The 21836-nt window shown below is 42.2% G+C and overlaps 1 protein-coding gene across 2 annotated transcripts; it reads right to left on the reverse strand.

Moving 5' to 3' along the window:
• Positions 1-227: 227 nt before the first annotated feature.
• LOC117966348 (myocyte-specific enhancer factor 2B-like) lies at positions 228-19247 on the reverse strand. Of its 2 annotated transcripts, none has more exons than XM_034912260.2 (9): positions 18879-19247; positions 9336-9416; positions 8889-9092; positions 8573-8704; positions 5764-5935; positions 3597-3742; positions 2983-3079; positions 2246-2357; positions 228-1881 (listed from the first exon to the last, which is right to left on the reverse strand). In XM_034912260.2, the coding sequence occupies exons 2-9, from the start codon at positions 9387-9389 to the stop codon at positions 1548-1550; spliced, it is 1251 nt and encodes a 416-aa protein (XP_034768151.2). In that variant the 5' UTR covers positions 9390-9416; positions 18879-19247; the 3' UTR covers positions 228-1547. The 2 variants fall into 2 exon arrangements, with proteins under 2 accessions (XP_034768151.2, XP_034768150.2); XM_034912259.2 differs by having other exon boundaries at positions 228-1899.
• Between the last annotated feature and the right edge of the window lie 2589 nt (positions 19248-21836).

A 21836-nucleotide genomic window follows, 5' to 3' on the forward strand; every position in this document is an offset into this window, starting at 1 on the left:
GAGGGAAAAACGCAATTGAGTCAAGAGCATGTTGGGCAATTTAAAGGGCACAGAGTGACCTCTGGTGGACAGATATGTGAACTACTCCAGACGGTAGACTCGCAGCTGTGAAGGCCAATTGTGCAACTGTCTTTGATTTCATATTTACCAGCGCCAGTGCTACAGATTATTTAAAAGCAAAGGCACGTTTTCAGAGTAAACATACAACAAAATAAAACATACAATAATAGCTGGGTGAAATTATTTAATGATAAAACTGCATACAATGTCAAAAAACAGCTTTGTTATCTGACGCTAGCAGTGCTGTTATTTTGTTTCTTGCGATATGCGCTAAGACTTGAACCAAAAATTGAATTAGCCAAACAAAAACATATCTAGTAAGACAATTATATATGTTTTTTTATTAATAAAATAGTGCAATAATAAAAAAAAAAACAATAAGAATAACATTTATTATTTTCTAAGAAAACCTGATTTTAAATGGTCTATACCAGGGCTATCCAATCCCAGTCCTGCCACAGCCACTGTATTCTCCCCATCTCTTATATCTTAATAATATTTGCTATGCACATACAGTATCATAAGACGCTCCCTTTTTAAAATCAGGAGCGATTCAGTGGTCAGTGTTTTCAAAAACCGCACTTGTATGGCCAATGGGGCAGTATCTATAAAGACACTGAGTCTGAGCTGTCTCGCTGGGCAGAGATTTCTGTGAAAGATATTTCTGGAAGATAAACATGTATTATCACACTCATAGCGCACAGTAACAGAGCTAAAGCATCTCCTAATTCAAGCCAGATCCATGCATGTGGATGTAAGCCAGACTTATCGAAGTCTGGCCAGTGTCCTTAATTCACTTGATCTTAACTCACACTCTATTTAAACATGCCCTGAGGTCTGAGAGCGTTTTGAAAATGACAAAACTTTTACAAACAACTTTTGTAATAATATCAAAACCTTATTGAATTAATCAAAAATAAAGTCTTTAAATAAAGTGTGAGTTAAAAGTTTAGTGAATACCATCTCATTGATGATAAACAGACTCTGAAACCTCGTATCATACAGTAAAACCTCTGTTATCTGAACAGCCCCTTGTCAGCCTGTTCTGTTGTGTGCTGTGCTCTTCTGCCCTCTTTGCAAAGAAAATGTGCGATTCAGCCTTCAGTCTCCGGTATTTACAGAACAGTGCAGTGCAGTGTACAGCTCTGGCCAAAAGTTTTGCAGCACCCTATAGAATTAACTCATTTTGCTTCATGAAGTCGAATGAAACCTGCTGAATAACGTGACGTTAACAGATTGAATTAAAAATGAACATGAAATATCATTTTGTGGTTTCTTTGATGACATGATGCAAAACGTTTGGACATAGCTGTATGTGATATATTTACAGATAGGAGGTTCTTCGATTGGAAAAAGTCATTTAAACAGTTTGACAGTTTTAATCCGATTATCCGAACAATTCCACTATTCCGGACGCACCCTGATTCCAATCGGTTCGGATAAGAGAGGTTTTCCTGTAAAATAAAACCAAAAAAGGACTGGCCCGTTTATCTCTGCCAGTCCTCCGTGATTTCTAACCTCCTGCCAGGCAGGCCTCCTTTGTCCTCAGGGATCAGTGGGCAGGAGTACCTGCCCTTCAGGTAGTCGTCCCTCTGATTGGCTAGGTAGCTGTCAAGTGGGGCGGTGTCTGTGGAATCGGGGTTGCTGATTGGAGAGTGCCGGGTGAGGTGGTGCTGCGGGGGTGTGGCCGGGGAGCAGGCGTTGACCGGAGAGAGGCGTTCTGATTTGATGCTGACGCTCAGAGACCGAGGAGGAGGGGCAGCAAGAGGGGAGGTCGGACTCGGGTTCTGCCCAAGAAAGGGGCCTCCACCGCTGGATATCCTGTAAGAAGCAAGATGGCTAAAAACAAAATCAATCATATTGCTGTCAGCATTCTACCCCCATTAGGGTCACTATATATATTTTTAGATAATTTTAATGTGTGGTGCAGATAGTCAATGGGGTGTTGCTGACCGGTTTAACAGAGAACACCCTGATCAGAATGACCTATGATATTTATAAGAGTATTTACAATTTACATCCAGTAGATGGCACTGTTGGACAACTGATGAAACTCCTACCACACTGTGACGTCATTTCAGCTGGCTGATTTTCCACAAAGTTCCATTCAAGCCTCTAGCTGTCTGAGGCTATGAAACTGTTCCCCCACTCACTGTACAGCCTGGGTCTAGATTTGGTCACTTACCCCAGACTGCTGTGTGGCATGGCAGGCATGTCCTGGTGCTGTGACTGATGCCAGGGACTGACTGGATTGCGTTGGAGTGACACTGAATGGGCAAATCCTGGGTGGGAGTATTCTACAAATAAACAAACAAACAAAAATAACATATCGATGACGTCATATATATATATTTTTTCAGCATTGCAGTGGCACGAAGTTGCCCAGCCTCAAAGCACCCTGATTGTGAGCGCTCGACTGTGCGTAATCAATCCTGTGTGATCTCTGGTCAGCTCTCTCTCGCTCGACTGTGCGTAATCAATCCTGTGTGATCTCTGGTCAGCTCTCTCTCGCTCGACTGTGCGTAATCAATCCTGTGTGATCTCTGGTCAGCTCTCTCTCGCTCGACTGTGCGTAATCAATCCTGTGTGATCTCTGGTCAGCTCTCTCTCTCGCTCGACTGTGCGTAATCAATCCTGTGTGATCTCTGGTCAGCTCTCTCTCGCTCGACTGTGCGTAATCAAGCCTGTGTGATCTCTGGTCAGCTCTCTCTCGCTCGACTGTGCGTAATCAATCCTGTGTGATCTCTGGTCAGCTCTCTCTCGCTCGACTGTACGTAATCAATCCTGTGTGATCTCTGGTCAGCTCTCTCTCTCGCTCGACTGTGCGTAATCAATCCTGTGTGATCTCTGGTCAGCTCTCTCTCGCTCGACTGTGCGTAATCAAGCCTGTGTGATCTCTGGTCAGCTCTCTCTCTCTCTCACCTGGTGGCCCCGCAGCAGACAGGGTGTACCCAGATAAACCAGCTTTCCCCATGGCAACCACCTGGCTTCCTGTGTGCATCCCTGGGTACAGCCCCCTCTGCAACAAACCAAGAACACCAATCAAACACGAGAAATTTGCAAGAAGACGTTTATAGTTCGAGGGACCACAAGGATCTGGGTTCACAGGGACAGTTCTTTGAATTGTAATTTTTTTTTTTAACTTGCATCCTAATGCATTATGGTACTTGTAGTCCAGCTTTTCTAGAAAAAAAAAAACTTAAAAAAAGTTTTTTGTTTAGCACTCACTTGCTTAAACTTTTACAGCTTTTCAACTGATACCAGCAAAGCTCCTTATCTTAGTTATAAATGGTGCTTCTACAGTATCAACTGAGTGATGCAGCATGGGAGGAACACAAAACAGAAGTAAAAGTGAGTGGGTAACTCAGTCTCCAAGTCTAGACGCTGCCTGGGTCTCTCTGAGCCTAGAGAACTGAGATATCTCTTTACTAGGAACCAGACCAACATCGAAACTCAATTCACACAAGCCAGATTTGGGATCAGTCCCGTGCCTGAGCTGGATCCAGCTCCCCTGCCCCCCCCAGTGCTTGTCTCACCGCAGTGCCCAGGCCAGCTCGGGTCCCACTCAGGGCTGCGTGCATCTCTGCTCTGCGGCTCTCCGCACCCAGGCCCAGGGGGGGAGGAGTCTTCGTTTCCAGGGCGCGGTTCTGGTTGCTGTGGGAGAACATGGAGTAGCCGATCCCTGTAGAGAGAGAGACAACCAGGCAGTGACACTTACTCTTATAAAAGTTTGTAAAAGCTCAGCATCGTGTAATAAAGCATATTTATAAAGGATTGATAGGGAAATACATATTTCAGTATTTAATGAATTACAGTTTGTACCGTATTTAAGTGGTAAGGAGTTGCCCTTATTGATGGTTTATGACGTCTGTGACACAACGCTACCACACATGTATTTCTCACACTCCATTCATTAGTACATTGAGGCCCTGGACCCCATTCACAGTGTAATGGTTGGTATGGATAAAAAAACACAGCAGCACGACCCATACAAGTCTGTATTTATGACACAGTGCTGCCCCAGCACCCCAGAATCTCTCATTTAGCACCCAAACCTCGTGGTAATCCTGGGACAGGGGTAGGCAATCTGTGTGCACACCTCAACACAGACAAACAGCCCCAGTGTAAACTGTGTGGGCTTCAATTAGACAGCCTTATCTGTCTGTGTTAGCAACGAAGCCACTTCCTGTTAGATACTGAGCTCTGTGGGTTACCCACGGCCTCCTCTCTCTCTCTCTCTCTCTCTCTCTGGCTCCTCACCTCATCTTCTCTCTCTCACACACACACACATATTAATCAGCACTTACACCCATGAATGGAAAACCTTGTGATAATCTCTGTGGTTCCCTCTTTAAAGGGAGCTGCCCACAGTACAGACAGCAGCACAGGCATGGAGGGTGTTAGGACCCAGAGGAGGGTTTCGGAACTGGTAAGCTAGCATTACATTCGTGTGGAAAAACACAGTAATACAGCACAGTTGCAGTTTAGCACACTTTCCCCATGCTTGTACTGTGCGCTACCATGATTAACCATGGTGTTTGCAATGCTGTGTTAGTTAAAGCTTCAGCATGCTTTACTACACTTTACTATTCTTTTACCATGGTATAGCACTACTCACAATATCAACCCAACCACAAGTATACAGCTGTGGCCAAAAGTTTAGCATTGCCTAGAATTTTAGGATTGAGACATAATTACAAAATACAAAAAAAAAAAAAGTGAAAAAACATATGAACAAAATTTAGATATTTTATGTAATCAAAGAAAATACAAAATGATATCGCAAAAGTCTAACGGAAGTAGTACAGCATTTCATGTTAAATTTCAAAATGTCACATATTTGAAAGGTTGTCAGGTTTTCGTTCAGTATATGGAAAACCATAAGGCGGTGTGGTTTCATTCGACTTTCTGAATTCATTCAATAGGTGATGCAAAACTGTTAGCCATAGCTGTATAGTGTATAGAGACTCAGAGACACAATGCTCAGGGTATTGCACATACAGTGGGTTAGAAAACTATTCAAAAAGGGTAACGTGTCAGTGTGAACGCTGCCTTATTGCAAAGGGGCTCACTTGCAGTGCAGGTTTGTTGACAGTATTCCAGTGGTTTACTGTGCTTGCCCATGCTTGTCTTACACCTTGCTTTCACATACCGTGCTGTTCTTTCGACACAGTGCACTGCAGGAAGTGTGAGAGCGGGTGGGTCGAGACAGATGGAAAGAGTGACAGGCTGGACAACCGAGGTGTGACTACCCTTATAAAAGGGTTCTGTAGTAAAAGCACAGCACAGTGTAGTAAAGCTATGTAAGGCCCAGAGTGTTGTGGTAAAGCATATAAAAAGACAAGGCAAACCAGGGTAAACTACGGGAAAAGCCCAGTATAGCCGTAGGAAAAGCAAGCTAAAAGTGCAAAACTACTGTGCAAATATAGTGGGTAGTCTCTCTCTGAGAATGCTGGGGGGGCTGCAGGTGGTGTCATGACACAGGGCGAGGTGCTAAAGCCACAAATCAGGTCTGCATCGCTATCTCGTAGGGGTCCTTCCGCCCAGCCGGCCTCGCTTCCTGACTGCACAGCTCACTGCACTGGCTGACTCAGCAGCAAGTGCTCCCCCCCCTGCCCCTCACACATTCCCCATCGTTTTTCTGATCAGTGCAGATCAGAAGGCTGCACTACAGAAGGATGCAGCGTGACTGTGTGAACGCACCTGGGTGTGGGGGTACAGGAGAGTGCTGGGGGGCAGTCCTGGGTCCCGCTGGTTTGTAGGGGGAGGGTCTGTGGGAGCTGAGGTGGGTGCTGGCTGGGCTCCCCGTGGAGAACCCGTTCTCACAGGGGCCTGAGAGCAGGTACTGAGCCTCTGGAGGGAGGAGAGGGGCGCCCTGAGAGAGAGGAGAGGGAAGAAGAGAGCGTGAATGAGGGAAGATCACTGTAAAGATGATGCACAACGTACTGTATTTAATTCAGTCCGGTCAAATAATCATGCTGTGGTTTCTGTTCTTGCACCTGCTTCATATTTTCCATTTATTCTTAAAATGATTTTTTTTGTCATGCATTCCCTTAACCTGGGTTATATAAGAACATAAGAACATGAGAAAGTTTACAAACGTGAGGAGACCATTCGGCCCATCTTGCTCATTTGGTTGTTAGTAGCTTATTGATCCCAGAATCTCATCAAGCAGCTTCTTGAAGGATCCCAGGGTGTCAGCTTCATCAACATTATTGGGGCGTTGGCTCCAGACTCCCACGATTCTCTGTGTAGAAAAGTGCCTCCTATTTTCTGTTCTGAATGCCCCTTTATCTAATCTCCATTTCTTTTTTCAGGTCGAAAAAGTCCCTTGGGTCGACATTGTCGATGCCTTTTAAAATTTTGAATGCTTGAATCAGATCGCCGTGTAGTCTTCTTTGTTCAAGACTGAACAGATTCAATTCTTTTAGCCTGTCTGCATACAACATGCCTTTTAAACCCAGGATAATTCTTTCTAGAGCAGCAGTATTTCTGTAGCGAGGTGACCAGAACTGAACACAATATTCTAGATGGGGTCTTACTAATGCATTGTAAAGATTTAACATTACTTCCCTTGATTTGAATTCAACATTTTTCACTATATATTCAAGCATTTTGTTGGCCTTTTTTATAGCTTCCCCACATTGCCTAGATGAAGACATATCTGAGTCAACATAAACTCCTAGATCTTTTTCATAGATTCCTTCTTCAATTTCAGTGTCTCCCATATGGTATTTATAATGCACATTTTTATTGCCTGCATGCAGTACCTTACACTTTTCTCTATTAAATGCCATTTGTCATGTGTCTGCCCAGTTCTGAATGAAGTTTGCTTACTATACCAGAATCTAAGTATTAATGTAGATTAGGAAGAGCAGAGGACCTAATACTGATCCCTGTGGTACACCACTGGTTACCTTGCTCCATTTTGAGGTTTCTCCTCTAATCAGTATTTTCTGTTTTCTACATGTTAACCACTCCCTAATCCACGTGCGTGCATTTCCTTGAATCCCTACTGCGTTCAGTTTGAGAATTAACTGTTTATGCAGGACTTTGTCAAAAGATTTCTGGAAATCTAAAGAAACCGTGTCGTATGCTTTTCAATTATCCATTGTCGATGTTGCATCCTCAAAAAAATCAAGCAGGTTAGTTAGACACGATCTCCCTTTCCTAAAACCATGTTGACTGTCTCCCAGGATACTGTTACCATATAGGTAATTTTCCATTTTGGATCTTATTATAGTTTTCATAAGTTTACATATAATAGAAGTCAGGCTTATTGGTCTGTAGTTACCTGGTTCGGTTTTGTCTCCCTTTTTGTGGATCGGTATTACGTTTGCAATTTTCCAGTCTGTCGGTACAACCCCTGTCTCAAGAGACTGTTGCATGATCTTGGTTAGCGGTTTGTAAATAACTTATTTCATTTCTTTGAGTACTATTGGGAGGATCTCATCCGGCCCAGGGGATTTGTTTATTTTAAGAGCTCCTAGTCCCTTTAACACTTCTGCCTCTGTTATGCTAAAGTTATTTAAAACTGGATAGGAACAGGTCGACATGTGGGGCATGTTGTCCGTGTCCTCCTTTGTAAAAACTTGTGAAAAGTAATCATTTAATATATATTTCTCTTCGTCTATGATTTTGCTATTTGTATCTCTGAAACATTTTACTTCCTCCTTGAATGTTCTTTTGCTGTTGTAATATTGGAAAAAAACATTTTGGAATTGGTTTTAACCCCCTTGGCAATTTCTATCTCTCTCTTGGCCTTTCTAACTTCCTTTTTGACTTGTGGTTGCAGTTCCAAGTACTCTTTCTGTGTACTTTGTTCTTGGTCCTTTTAAAACATTTTGTAAAGTGCCTTTTTTCTCTGGATATTTTTTTTAAATTGATCTATTAAACAATTTTGACCATTTTGTTTTAGATTTGGATTTGTCTACTTTTGGGATGCAATTATTTTGCGCCTCTAGTACTACATTTTTGAAAACTAGCTATGCTTTTTCTGTGGATGTGTATTTTCTCCAGTCTACTTCTGTTAGTCTCTGCTTACTTCCCTCATAGTTGGCCTTTTTAAAATTGTAAACCTTAGCTTTAGTCGTTACTTTTGTGGTTTTAAAAAGCACTTCACATGAGACCATGTTGTGGTCTGAGTTTGCCAATGGTTCTCTGACCTCTGTTTACGTTATTCTGTCTTTGTTATTTGAAAAGACTAAATCAAAGCATGCCTCCCCTTTAGTCGGTGCCTTGACAAATTGCATTAGGAAGCAGTCATTTATCATTTCTACCATTTCAATTTCGGCTGTTGTGCTCCCCACCGGGTTCTCCCATTTTATATGGGGAAGTTGAAATCCCCTATTAGTATGGCTTCTTCTTTGCTACACACATTTCTAATGTTCTAATGGATTTAATTAACACCTGCTGATACATACTTCTTAAAGGCAGTTACAAGTACAAGTACAGGTACCAGCGCCCCCTTCGTACAAGTACGGGTACCAGAGCCCCCCTCGTTTTCACTCACGTAGTAGCGCTGGCGGCCGAGGGACAGGTCAATGCCCTCGTTCAGTTGCCGGTATTTCTCCGCTGCCACACTCATCGCCTCCCCGCTGTCCAGATCTACAGCGTCCAGCCCCAGGCCTTTCCTCCGCAGGGTCTGCAGGACACAGAACAGTTAGATACCTCCAGGATGTCTGTGCTGTACTTAGTGTTTCGCAGTGCTGGGTGGGGAGGGTAGGGGATGGGCGGGGAGAGAGGGATTAGAGAGGAGGGATTGGAGGGGAGAGAGGGATTGGAGAGGAGGGATGGAGAGTGGAGGGGAGGGGAGGGGGTGTTTATACCTCCAGGATGTCTGTGTTGGTCCTGCTCTCGTGCGGTTCACTGTACTCAGTGTATTTCAGCAGCACCTTGTCCATGTCTGTGCTGGCGTACTGGAACAGCCGGTTGTTGCTGTTGAAGATGATGAGTGCGATCTCACAGTCACAGAGCACGCTCAGCTCGTACGCCTTCTTCATCAGACCGAACTTGCGCTTCGTGAACGTCACCTGCGGGACAACAACGCAGGGGCTCGGTATTCACTGCACTGCGGGGAGCACGTCCTGCTGGAGTCCAGGAGGCAGGCACACTAACAAAAAGCACTGAACTCAGTCCTGGTCTGTCAGGCGGTTTGAGAAAGTCAGATATGCCAAATACAAGATAAGATCAACTCCCTAATCTGCAGGAGTTCCCATGCACTCACTCTGTCTGCACTGCGATGGGCTCTGGTGTATAGATGAGTGAATAGCTACCTGTCTGTTGCGCTGATCCAGTATCCTGGAGATCTGGATCTTCTTTCTCCCCATCCTCGCACCTCAGCCCTGATTCAGGTTCTGTGATGAGACAAAAGAAGGTCCAGTTGAGCTCATTTCCCGACTAATCCCAATACAAGCAGCGATGGAAATAAGACTCACGTTGCACAGCAGTTAGATCCATTCCTGGCTTTACTATAAGTTTAATAAGACTCACCTGAGCTTGTTACTTATATGCTGCAGCTGATCAAGCTCATATTAAAACCTGGAATGGGTGAAACTGCTAGGCAACAGGAGTCTTATTTCCATCCCTGAAAAGTTGAACCCATTACATTTTCAGTTTAAACTTGCCGCATGTTGAAGCTATGCATTTCCCATGGAGAAAAACACAGGTCATTGATCCTCCATGTCATGGGGCTAAATGTGCTGTTCTTTAAGTTAATAACCACAGAAACAATCTTGGACTTAAATAGTGCCTTTCACAGCCAAAGTGCTTTACAAAGGTGAGCTCATTGTCTTAAAACTATTTCATTTACCTTAGCATTGCTGAAACAGGCACCTGTAATCCACAGGAATATCAATTATGAGAACCTTTCGGATGTCTTCTGCACAAGTTTTGGGGCGATTTATACAATACAGTTAAAAGTAATGGGGGGCTGGAGCTACTCTGTGACGAGAAGATGAAGTTTTTTTGGGCCAGGGCTTCTAAAAATAGACACCCCAATTAATGTTATATTGAAAGAAACTATGAATGATTTCTATGGGAAATGGCACCAGTCAATGTGTCAGCTTCAGGCAGCTATTATTAGTGAAGCTGGCCTGCTTAGGAGGGGAGTTTCCTAAATGTAGATACACCCCCCCGTGCTGTGGAGTGTCCCGGGACCACTGCTGGTGTTTCTGAGAACCGGGGTTATAAATACCCAACCAGCTTCTAAAGATTCACAGCACTGTCCATCCACCCTCCTGCTCTCTCGTGATTGGTTCAAATAAACAGACAGATAGGAAAAGTATCCCATAGTAAAAGCACAGCAAAGTGCAACAAAGCAGGGTAAAGCATAGGGAAGCATTGTAAAGCACAGAGAGGTCTGGTAAAGCATAGGGAAGCATTGTGAAGCACAGAGAGGTCTGGTAAAGCATAGGCAAGCATTGTAAAGCACAGAGAGGTCTGGTAAAGCATAGGCAAGCATTGTAAAGCACAGAGAGGTATGGTAAAGCATAGGGAAGCATTGTAAAGCACAGAGAGGTGTGGTAAAGCATAGGCAAGCATTGTAAAGCACAGAGAGGTATGGTAAAGCATAGGGAAGCATTGTAAAGCACAGAGAGGTGTGGTAAAGCATAGGCAAGCATTGTAAAGTACAGAGAGGTATGGTAAAGCATAGGGAAGCATTGTAAAGCACAGAGAGGTATGGTAAAGCATAGGGAAGCATTGTAAAGCACAGAGAGGTCTGGTAAAGCATAGGGAAGCATTGTAAAGCACAGAGAGGTCTGGTAAAGCATAGGGAAGCATTGTGAAGCACAGAGAGGTATGGTAAAGCATAGGGAAGCATTGTGAAGCACAGAGAGGTGTGGTAAAGCATAGGCAAGCATTGTAAAGCACACAGAGGTGTGGTAAAGCATATTTAAAAAACAGGGTAAACTAACCCTTATAAACGTGTCCCATAGTAAAAGCAGAGCAAACTGTAATAATGCACAGTGAAAGCAAAAATACAGTAACAAATACAAGCAACGAATCAGAAGAAACCATGATAAAAGTTCACCACAGTATATCTGCATGGTGAGTTTGCAGCTTTCTCATTTTTATAATTATGCCTTTACCATACTTTACCATGGTTTGTTTTTTTTAGCATGCTTTACCATATCTCTCTGGGCTTCACAATGCTTACCTACGCATTACCCTGCTTTCACTTTGTTATGATTTTACTAGAGTAGACTTTTATAAGGGAAAGGGGAACGATGGTGCTAATAAGAGGGAAGAGGTTAGCGTTCCATTAACACTTTCATGCCTGAAGTACGGAAAACAGTTTTGGACACATAATAAATATATTTTTCATTGAAAATGTTTTCACATTTTTTCCATTGCTTTATATGGGGAAAAATGGCATCCTCATATGAGGTCATGAATTTGGATCTTCCATATGTCCCCATGGGCAGCAATGTGGAGTAGTGGTTAGGGCTCTGGACTCTTGACGGGAGGGTCGTGGGTTCAATCCCAGGTGGGGGACACTGCTGCTGTACCCTTGAGCAAGGTACTTTACCTAGATTGCTCCAGTAAAAACCCAACTGTATAAATGGGTAATAGTATGTAAAAATAATGTGATATCTTGTAAGTCACTCTGGATAAGGGCATCTGCTAAGAAATTAATAATAATATAAAGACTAGCAGAGTTTTTTCATCCGTCCGCATATGAGGTAGCCATGCCTGACAGGGTTAAGCCTTCTCATGTTGTTGCATGTGTGCTGTGCTTTGCTGAGATTTCCCCCGGGCTCAGAGAGAGGGTGTGGCTCTAAACCACTGTCCAGCTGCACAGCAGGCAGGGCCCTCAGGCTCAGGTACTTCCCCAACGAGGGCCCGCACCTCCCATCGGCTCATCTTAATATAGCTTGTAGAGAAATGCCATGATCACGTATGCCAGGTGGACCAGCAACTGGAGCGAGAGGGTTTTATAGCTCCGAGTGGAGAATAATTAGGAGTCATGCGATGCTGAACGATCCGGCACAAATGAACCCCCTGGCTACACCAGAACTCCTAAACCAGCCTCACTCCCGACCAGGAGTCAATTACAATTGTAATGATGTAAATCGTAATTCATTGCAATTACACTGTAATTGTAATTCTAATTATCCTTGATCGATTACAGTTCAATTCCGCATTTATCTGACGTTATTCTTGTATTTTCAACCACTTTTGCTGACCACATTTGTTTGAAAAAAATGTAAGCGATGTATAGTATGTTTCTGTATTTGTACCTGTGATTATTGCTTGGTTATTTAGAGTAAATCGAGTATGTTCATGTGTGTACAATGTTCGTTTTTAGTGTCATTGCAATTAATTGCAATTACTGCAGCAGAGTTGGAACTGTAATTGTAATTGAACAAAATGGTATTGTTATTGGAGTCACAATTTCATCAAGCAATGGTGCTGTAATTGTAATTCTAATTCTAATTGACCCTACAGGGGGCTGGTAGTCCGAACATTAAAACTGACCCCTCTCCAGCTTCACACGCTCATGTCATCCAAATCGGAATAAAACTGAACTTTGATGCTGATGTTAAAGAGATTTTTTTTTTTTCATCTTAACACAGTTGGTGTTCCCTGTTTTGCCTCCCCATAAGGGATTCCTAATTATCTGTGATGACCCTTTAATGCCGTTCTCTAATTAGAGGCTAGATCAAAACCCTCTGGGCTCCTGCCACTGAAAGAGTCTGATATCACCTGTGATCATGACACTGAAAAGGAATAACCTGGAGGGGTTCAGGCAAAGCCTCATTCATAAAGGAGACACTGATCAGCTGTTGAGATGGCCTTCGAGGGTTGGGTCTACTGCATAGTATGTAATAGAGCAGGTGCAAACAGCAGTTAATAAGACCCAACCTCACGTGGACAGCACTTTGAGTTTACACAAAGCTTCAGAGACGGTGAAATGAAGATGTCTCAATAATAGAACTGCCACTCTGATCTGTCTCAATAATAGAACCACCACTCGGAACTGTCTCAATAATAGAACCGCCACTCGGAACTCTCTCAATAATAGAACCACCACTCGGAACTCTCTCAATAATAGAACCACCACTCGGAACTCTCTCAATAATAGAACCGCCACTCGGAACTCTCTCAATAATAGAACCACCACTCGGAACTCTCTCAATAATAGAACCGCCACTCTGAACTCTCTCAATAATAGAACCACCACTCGGAACTCTCTCAATAATAGAACCACCACTCGGAACTCTCTCAATAATAGAACCACCACTCGGAACTCTCTCAATAATAGAACCGCCACTCTGATCTGTCTTAATAATAGAAACCACCACTTTGAGTGAGTGCAAAAACCATAAGAAGAAGTTTACATCTATTTTATTAATTTGCATAACAGTATGCCCAGGCATGTTTCTAGTTGTGTTTTGTGTAGAGGCTACACATTTTGTTTTATAAAGTATTCTCACTGTAGATTATTACCTGCCCGATATTCCATTAGGAGACTGATGGCACCTCCAATGGAAAGCAGACAGGACTTCTTGGTTGGCAGAAGGCCCCAGGGCTCTCGTTTACAGCAGCACTACCTCTCGGGATGCCCCAGGGAGGTCTGAGGGAGATAAGGCTGGTTCGGGAACCAAGCAAATGTAAGGGAGAATTTCGCATGTCACTGGTGGCCAGGGCTGCCCTCACATTAAGGGAATGCATAACAACAAAATAAATTTGCACTTTATAATTTCCTTTTAAATCTGAGACATTGTTTACATTATGCAGCCAGATCAGAGTGCAGCACAAAAGGACTCCTGCAGAGTCAAACGGTCCCCAAAAGGGAGTGGAGCCTCCCCGATCTGTACCTCCCAAAACACCTTACATTTACTTTTAAACATAATAACTGCAGCATCAAAATACATTCAGAATAAAAGAAAACGTACAGCCTAGCTTTCCACTGCTAACAGAACCCGTCCCACCCAGGATCCTCACTCAGGAAGCTCCAGCCAGTTTGGTTGACATTGATCCCAATGCCAATTACAATCCAGGGAAAATGTTCTCTCGGATTTGACGTGTATGGACCGCTTCTATATTTAGCCACGGAGCTTTTATTTCAATTTCTGAACGGATACGGTGCCGCTGTTCCCATGACCCCCCAGGGATCAGGCATCTGTCCTCCCCCACACGACACTGAGGCATTTGGGGCATTCCTCTGCACTCCGCTCTGCTGCCAGTATTGCCTTATAAAGTATACACGGGCTTGCCCCTTGGGCCAGGGCATCTTACACCCTGCTTATAAAATGAACACGTATTCAAAATGTAGAGGTGTTTTTTATAACTAAGTATATTCTAGCCTGGTAATTACATACCAAAACAACGTGTTTTATTGGGACCAGCCAGTTGTCTGGTTGACTTGGAGATAATTGCATTCCGTATATTTAAAATGTATGGCCTAAACTGAATACTGTACAATACTTTAATGAGCACCTCTCCCTTGCCTATACAGTAATAACACACAGGCAAATGTGTGTATATAGATACACACACACACACACACACACACACACACACATATATATATATATATATATATATATATATATATATATATATATATAGTGAGAAATAGAGAGACAGAGAGAATTAACTTCTATGTGGCTTTGCAGGTTTGCCACAAAACGCGCTCAATCAAATTCACACGCATCACATTGCTTGCTAATTCTAGCTATCCCTGTACTGTATAAAAACCACAGGCTAATTGATGGTCTACGCAATAGACAGGATTCTCAACTGCTTTTAAACTCAGTTTGGGACCCGTAAGGGAGAAAAAAATAAAATAAAAACCACAAGACGTCAGTGTCGACAAAACTGAACCTCGCACGGCAGCTGTTGCAGAATGTTTTGTGTTGGACACAGCAATCTACTGCAACGGCTTTTTTTAAATACTAGAGCTCACCTCTGTTGAACCAGTAATTCTGTAAATGATGCAAAGAAACTGTATGGTTACTGATCCACAGTGCAGTTTGTAACGCTTTGAAACAAACAGGCTTCACAAGGCAAACTAAGATATTGATTGCAGGATAACTTTTAGGCAACTGCGGTACCCTGTATAAAAGTTTAGCATAGCAAAACCATAGCAAAATGTAATAATCCTAGTGAAAACATGGTAAAGCATAGGGAAGCACTGTAAAGCCCAGAGAGGTACGGCACAGCATATTGCAAACCATGGCAAACCATGGTAATGCACTTTAACTTGCACTTATCTGCTCCCTGTTTTACTGTATTTAATCCAGCACTTAACCCAATCTGTAGTATCTTGTATTTCACTTGCACTCGTATCTAACCCTGATGTAACTATCAACACTGTTATCTGCTCTTGAACTGCCCTGATATCAAATCGTACTGTGTTTTGTATTTGCTCTTATCAGGACTGAAGTCATTGTATTTTTTATCTTAATTGTAATTTTTCATATGTATTTTTTGTATACAATTGTAAGTCGCCCTGGGTAAGGGCATCTGCTAAGAAATAAATAATAATAATAATAATAATAATAATAATAATAATAATAATAATAATAATAATAATAATAGACTATGGTAAATATGTAATAGAAACATTGGAAAAGCAGAGAGCAAAACTGCAAAATGACTGTGCACATTTACAGTGTTAAACTTGTATAAGAGATATGATCGTGGGGAAACTGGGCTGTTGCTACTGCTGTTGCTGCTTCTAGGGCACGGCTCAGAACAGGTGCATTACAGAGCCATGCAATGATTCAATGATTGCACTATCCCCCCTCCAGCGTCACCACCTGCCTCTCCACCCCAAGCCTCCCGGGCCCCCACTTCCTCTGCTCTAGCCAGGAGCCTGGTCTCCAGAGAGCAGCAATGGAACACAGCAACACAAACACAGTGGCCCCGGGGGCCCTCTCTCCTATAGTCGTATAGACAGGGCTCCTAATTACTCTGAGACGACGCTCCACTGCTGCCGACAAACAGCTCTGTCTTTACATATTTTACTAGTCTCAATGCTTGAGAGTATAAACATTTAAGCATTAGTCGAATGATACAATTTCACTGTTTTATCCACTGACAAAAACAGGCATGTCAAATAAAGATGTCAGTCTTAGTGCTAATACAGTAGCACATGTGCAGTGTAAGGCTAATGTGCTTTGTATAGTCAATGTATTATTTTCCATATACAGTATAACATGTTTCACACAGTCTTATACACCACAGGGCCTTATACTAGAACGATGCCCCTGTTGAAGTTTAACCCATTAAGTACCAAATGAACACAAGCTGCATTTATGCAATTTCGTGCATTACATTTAGACCTAACTTTTGCGGTGATCAAAATCACAAACTAATTACAAAGCAGTCTGCCCTCAAACGAAGACCATGATAAAAACCGCTCTGTGCTATTTGCATTGTTCTCAAAAAAGAGAAGGATCCTGATATCAAGATTCCGTTTTTTGGGTTTTTTTCTGTAGTTTGTAGTTTCTATTTCCTGTGGAGTTCACAGATACAGATTTGTACTGCAGACTCTCAGAAGGAATACCTGCATGCACTGTTTAAAGTGTAGCAAGCTGCAGTCTCTTCGTTGTGAACGAAGGGTTCAGTAAGTGTGGACTGAGTGCTGAATAGAATCTTATAACAGTACTTAGTAAGTATATATAGCCCAGAGGCCCTATTGACTTCTATGGCACAGGGAAAAGTATAACAACTCTTGAATTGCTTAGACTTAATATACAGGGCATAATAAATACAGAATATAAATACACAAAAATAAATAAATACATACATACATACATACATACATACATACATACATAAATAATAACGGACTATGGTATGCTATTCTGCACTTTGCAAAGACAACAAATAAATCAGGTGACCTTAATCAGATCATGTGAATTGTCTGATTAATTGTATAATCGCACATCTTACAAGTTTCGCATGATGTGGAAATGTAGCTGTAATCTAACCCCCCAAAACACTGCAGGTAGCAATGCTAACGTGAACCACGTATCAGCAGTACAGTGCTACATACAATAGACACACACTTATCTGACAGCCGCAAAAAATGTGGTCTACAAATTTTCGGGCGGTATTAAGATCTTCCACTGTTTAGATCAGGGGTGTCTAATCTCAGTCCTAGAGGGTTATTCCACTCCAGGCTTAACAGGTACAAAGATATAATGAACTACTTCAGGGTCTGGATGGAGGCTGAATTGGTTAAACAATTTGGAACAAGATTGGAACAAAGAACTGGAGTGGATGAGCCAGCTTTGGCCGTCCCCGGTTTAAGTCTCAGGTTTAATTTGGAAGAGTGTTGCTGCGTTCTCTGACGGGACGTCTGCAGAGGCCTGTCCCTTGAACCCCTGTCCAATCCCGTTTGGTATTTATAGTTAGACCCGTGTTTGGGTTGCTGTTAATAGGTTCTGAATTAAGCCGTGATGCAGAAATGAGGTTCACCCACTTCACCCACTTCACCCACTTCACCCACTTCACCCACTTCACCATGCTGCAAAAGGGAAGGGCTGAAATGAAGATGTGCTGAGCTTCAGTGGGATACCAGCTCTGCACGGTTAGCTCTGACTCATTCAAGACCTTTACAAGTTCTGAGTCATGGGTTAAACCCCATGAAGCCCAAATTACACCCAGAAACAGATCTTTTTAAATTACACTTAAACCTGATTTCACCACGGAAATGGGGTTAAAGCAGGTCAATAGTTATTGCATCTATTCTGAATTCTAAATTCTAAACCAAAGATCGGGAGATAGAGAGATAGATAGATAGATAGATAGATAGATAGATAGATAGATAGATAGATAGATAGATAGATAGATTGATTGATTGATTTCAAGTATATTAAAACAAGTACATTGAAATATAACTGCACTAATTCAGACTCATTAGCAGGCTTTATTTAAAATGATATAATGAAGTGCTTCAGGGTCTGGATGGAGGTTTATTCAATTGGTTCAATCAAACAATTTAGAACAGGGTCGGAACAAAGACCAGGAATGGATGAGCCAGCTTTGGCCAGCCCTGCTAGAGATCCTAGTCCTCTCAGTACCTCGTGTATAGCATGGGGGGAATCTAATACCTGCAGACAACATGAAGGAGAGGGCTGGAATCTGTAGCAGGGGTGTTCCACTCCTGGTCTTTGTTCCAACCCTGCTCTGAATTGTTTAATTGCACTAATTAAACCTCCATACAAACCTGCAGCAGTTTATGATATCTTTGTACCTGTTAAACTTGGAGTGGAATAACCCTCCTGGACCGGGATTGGAACCCTTGATCTTAAGCCTTGTACACCTGTACCTTCAGAGACGTCTTTATAGGGCTATAACAAACACAAAAAAAAACTCTAACTCGGTTTTGTCCCTACACTACACACACCGCTCTTGTAAGCGCCGTGCTGGAAGTAGTATCAAAATACAATGTACTACCGTACCGCACAATCTCCATGGAACTGGACCTCAAAATATGCTGAACTGTCCGGTGGTGCATCAGAACAGTGAACCTGGCAACGCTCACCATATTTGTGTATTTATAGAACTTACTGTAAGTAGGATTCATAGAACGATTGCGATGGATGAAAATTATTATTATTATTATTATTATTATTATTATTAGTAGTAGTAGTAGTAGTAGTAGTAGTAGTAGTAGTAGTAGTAGTAGTCGTAGTAGTAGTATATGCCGTTTCTTCATTATACTTTTTAAAGTTTTCTTAAAAGGAAAATGTCCGCCTTCACAATAACTGCAATATGCGGTTGCAACACCGTATTACAACAACACATACTGTATTTCCAGCACTATTACCTGTCCTAATCATGTCTACCGTACTCACCTTACCACTCCGGCGTATTCAGCGCGACCAGACACATGCACTTATCGGCTCCTTTGAAGTCTCCAGAAGATTCAGGATATATAAATATAGTATGTATATTAATATCTTTTTTTACTTTTAAATTGAAAGCAAAACACAATTTTCTGCAGAACACGGAACACAGCTTCAAAGCTGCCTGTAACTTTGTCTTCCTTGTTGCTTTTGCCAGCACCGTGCTCTCAATTTCAAACACAGTTTATTTGCTTATAATAATAGCGAGTAAGTGTCTGTACTGACACGGTGCTGCGGCTCGCTAGCGATTGTATTACCGATGGTCTTCTGTATATTCTTCAAACTGTGCCCGTGACATGACATACCTATCGCTTCTCAACTCACATTCAGCGTGGGTCTCCCCGGCGCTGATTGCTTCACTGCTCTGCCTAATTTACATAGCCACGCCCCCTCCAGCGAGACCATTGGTCCACTGTGTTATTCCAGCATCATTACCACGCCCACTTGTTGATTCCTATATACAGTATGTGAGCAGGCAGCGGGGACTTTAATTATTAATTTTCTTAAATTGCATTTAATATTTCATGATCTGTTAGTTCATATTAGAATGTACTTAGCTCGGTTATTGTGTCAACATGTCAATAAAGACTGCAGTAATTTCACAACTGCTCACATGCAAAATGCTGTCAGTTTTGTGTACAGTGCTGTGTGCAATCTACACTGTACTATATAACAGACTCTGCTATATCATTTTCTAAACATATTTGCCAACATTTGGAAACTGTTCAGCGGGACGGGGGGGTTCATACGCATCATACACATGGGAGGAGTCATACACAAAAAACACTCATTAACATACAGACGTGCTCAAATTTGTTGGTACCCCTCCATAAAAAACGAAGAATGCACAATTTTCTCTGAAATAACTTGAAACTGACAAAAGTAATTGGCATCCACCATTGTTTATTCCATATTTAATAGAAATCAGACTTTGCTTTTGATTTTTTATTCAACATAATATTGTAAATAATAACACAAATGAAAATGGCATGGACAAAAATGATGGGACCGCTAACCTAATATTTTGTTGCACAACCTTTAGAGTCAATCACTGCAATCAAACATTTTCTGTAGCTCTCAATGAGACTTCTGCACCTGTTAACAGGTAGTTTGGCCCACTCTTCCTGAGCAAACTGCTCCAGCTGTCTCAGGTTTGATGGGTGCCTTCTCCAGACTGCAAGTTTCAGCTCTTTCCATAGATGTTCGATAGGATTCAGATCAGGACTCATAGAAGGCCACTTCAGAATAGTCCAATGTTTTGTTCTTATCCATTCTTGGGTGCTTTTAGCTGTGTGTTTTGGGTCATTTTCCTGTTGGAGGACCCATGACCTGCGACTGAGACAGAGCTTTCTGACACTGGGCAGTACGTTTCGCTTCAGAATGCCTTGAGAGTCTTGAGATTTCATTGTGCCCTGCACAGATTCAAGGCACCCTGTGCCAGGCGCAGCAAAGCAGCCCCAAAACATAACCGAGCCTCCTCCATGTTTCACTGTAGGTATGGTGTTCTTTTCTTTGAAAGCTTCATTTTTTTGTCTGTGAACATAGAGCTGATGTGACTTGCCAAAAAACTCCAGTTTTGACTCATCTGTCCAAAGGACATTCTCCCAGAAGGATTGTGGCTTGTCAATATGCATTTTAGCAATTTCCAGTCTGGCTTTTTTATGTTTTTCTTTCAAAAGTCCATGGAGCCCACTTTCTCTCAAAAAGCAACGGATGGTGCGATCACAAACTGACGTACCTTCACCTTGGAGTTCAGCTTGTATCTCTTTGGCAGTTATCCTTGGTTCTTTTTCTACCATTCGCACTATCCTTCTGTTCAATCTGGGGTCGATTTTCCTCTTGCGGCCGTGCCCAGGGAGGTTGGCTACAGTTCCATGGACCTTAAACTTCTTAATAATATTTGCAACTGTTGTCACAGGAACATCAAGCTGCTTGGAGATGGTCTTGTAGCCTTTACCTTTACCATGCTTGTCTATTATTTTCTTTCTGATCTCCTCAGACAACTCTCTCCTTTGCTTTCTCTGGTCCATGTTCAGTGTGGTGCACACAATGATACCAAATAGCACAGTGACTACTTTTCTCCATTTAAATAGGCTGAATGACTGATTACAAGATTGGAGACATGTGTGATACTAATTAAATAAACTAATTAGTTTGAAATATCACTATAATCCAATTATTTATTATCTTTTCTAAGGGGTACCAACAAATGTGTCCAGGCCATTTAAGAATATCTTTGTAGAATAAGCAATAATTCATCTCTTTTCACAGCTTCTTTGCTTTATTCTATGACATACCAAAGACATGCAAGTATACATGATAAAATAGCTTTTAATTTCATCACTTTTCAGGAGGAATGAAGCATTATTTCAATGAGCTGTAAGGGTACCAACAAATTTGAGCACGTCTGTATCATAGACATATACCAAACAACTCAACACCACACGACCATCATGACAGTGAGAAGGTAAAAATAGACACAATGAAGCGTTCTTCCCTTTGTATAAGTTAGTGATCAGCAGATGTGTCAGCCGCACGAAGAGCACAGCGTGTGGTTTTCACTAACTCTACTGTGAGGAATAAATGAATTTTCTTTTTATGGGTGAATATCTGGACTTTCTTCCTATGCATCGGGACGCGGGACATTTGCTAGGAAATCGGAACTGTCCCGACCATATAGGGACTGTTGGCATGTATGTTTTATATTGGAATGTACACATGTGCCGATCAAGGACATACCATATAGTGACCAGTTTATATACATTTATTAAACGCAGGGATGGAAATAAGACTCTTATTGCTTAGCAGTTTCCCCATTCCAGGTTTTAAAGCCTGATTAGTCACAGTGTAGAGGTAACAAGCTCAGGTGTGTCTTATTAAACTCACAATAAAACCAGGAATGGTTAA

Source organism: Acipenser ruthenus, chromosome 47 (genome assembly GCF_902713425.1).
Source record: "Acipenser ruthenus chromosome 47, fAciRut3.2 maternal haplotype, whole genome shotgun sequence".
Lineage (NCBI taxonomy): Eukaryota > Metazoa > Chordata > Actinopteri > Acipenseriformes > Acipenseridae > Acipenser > Acipenser ruthenus.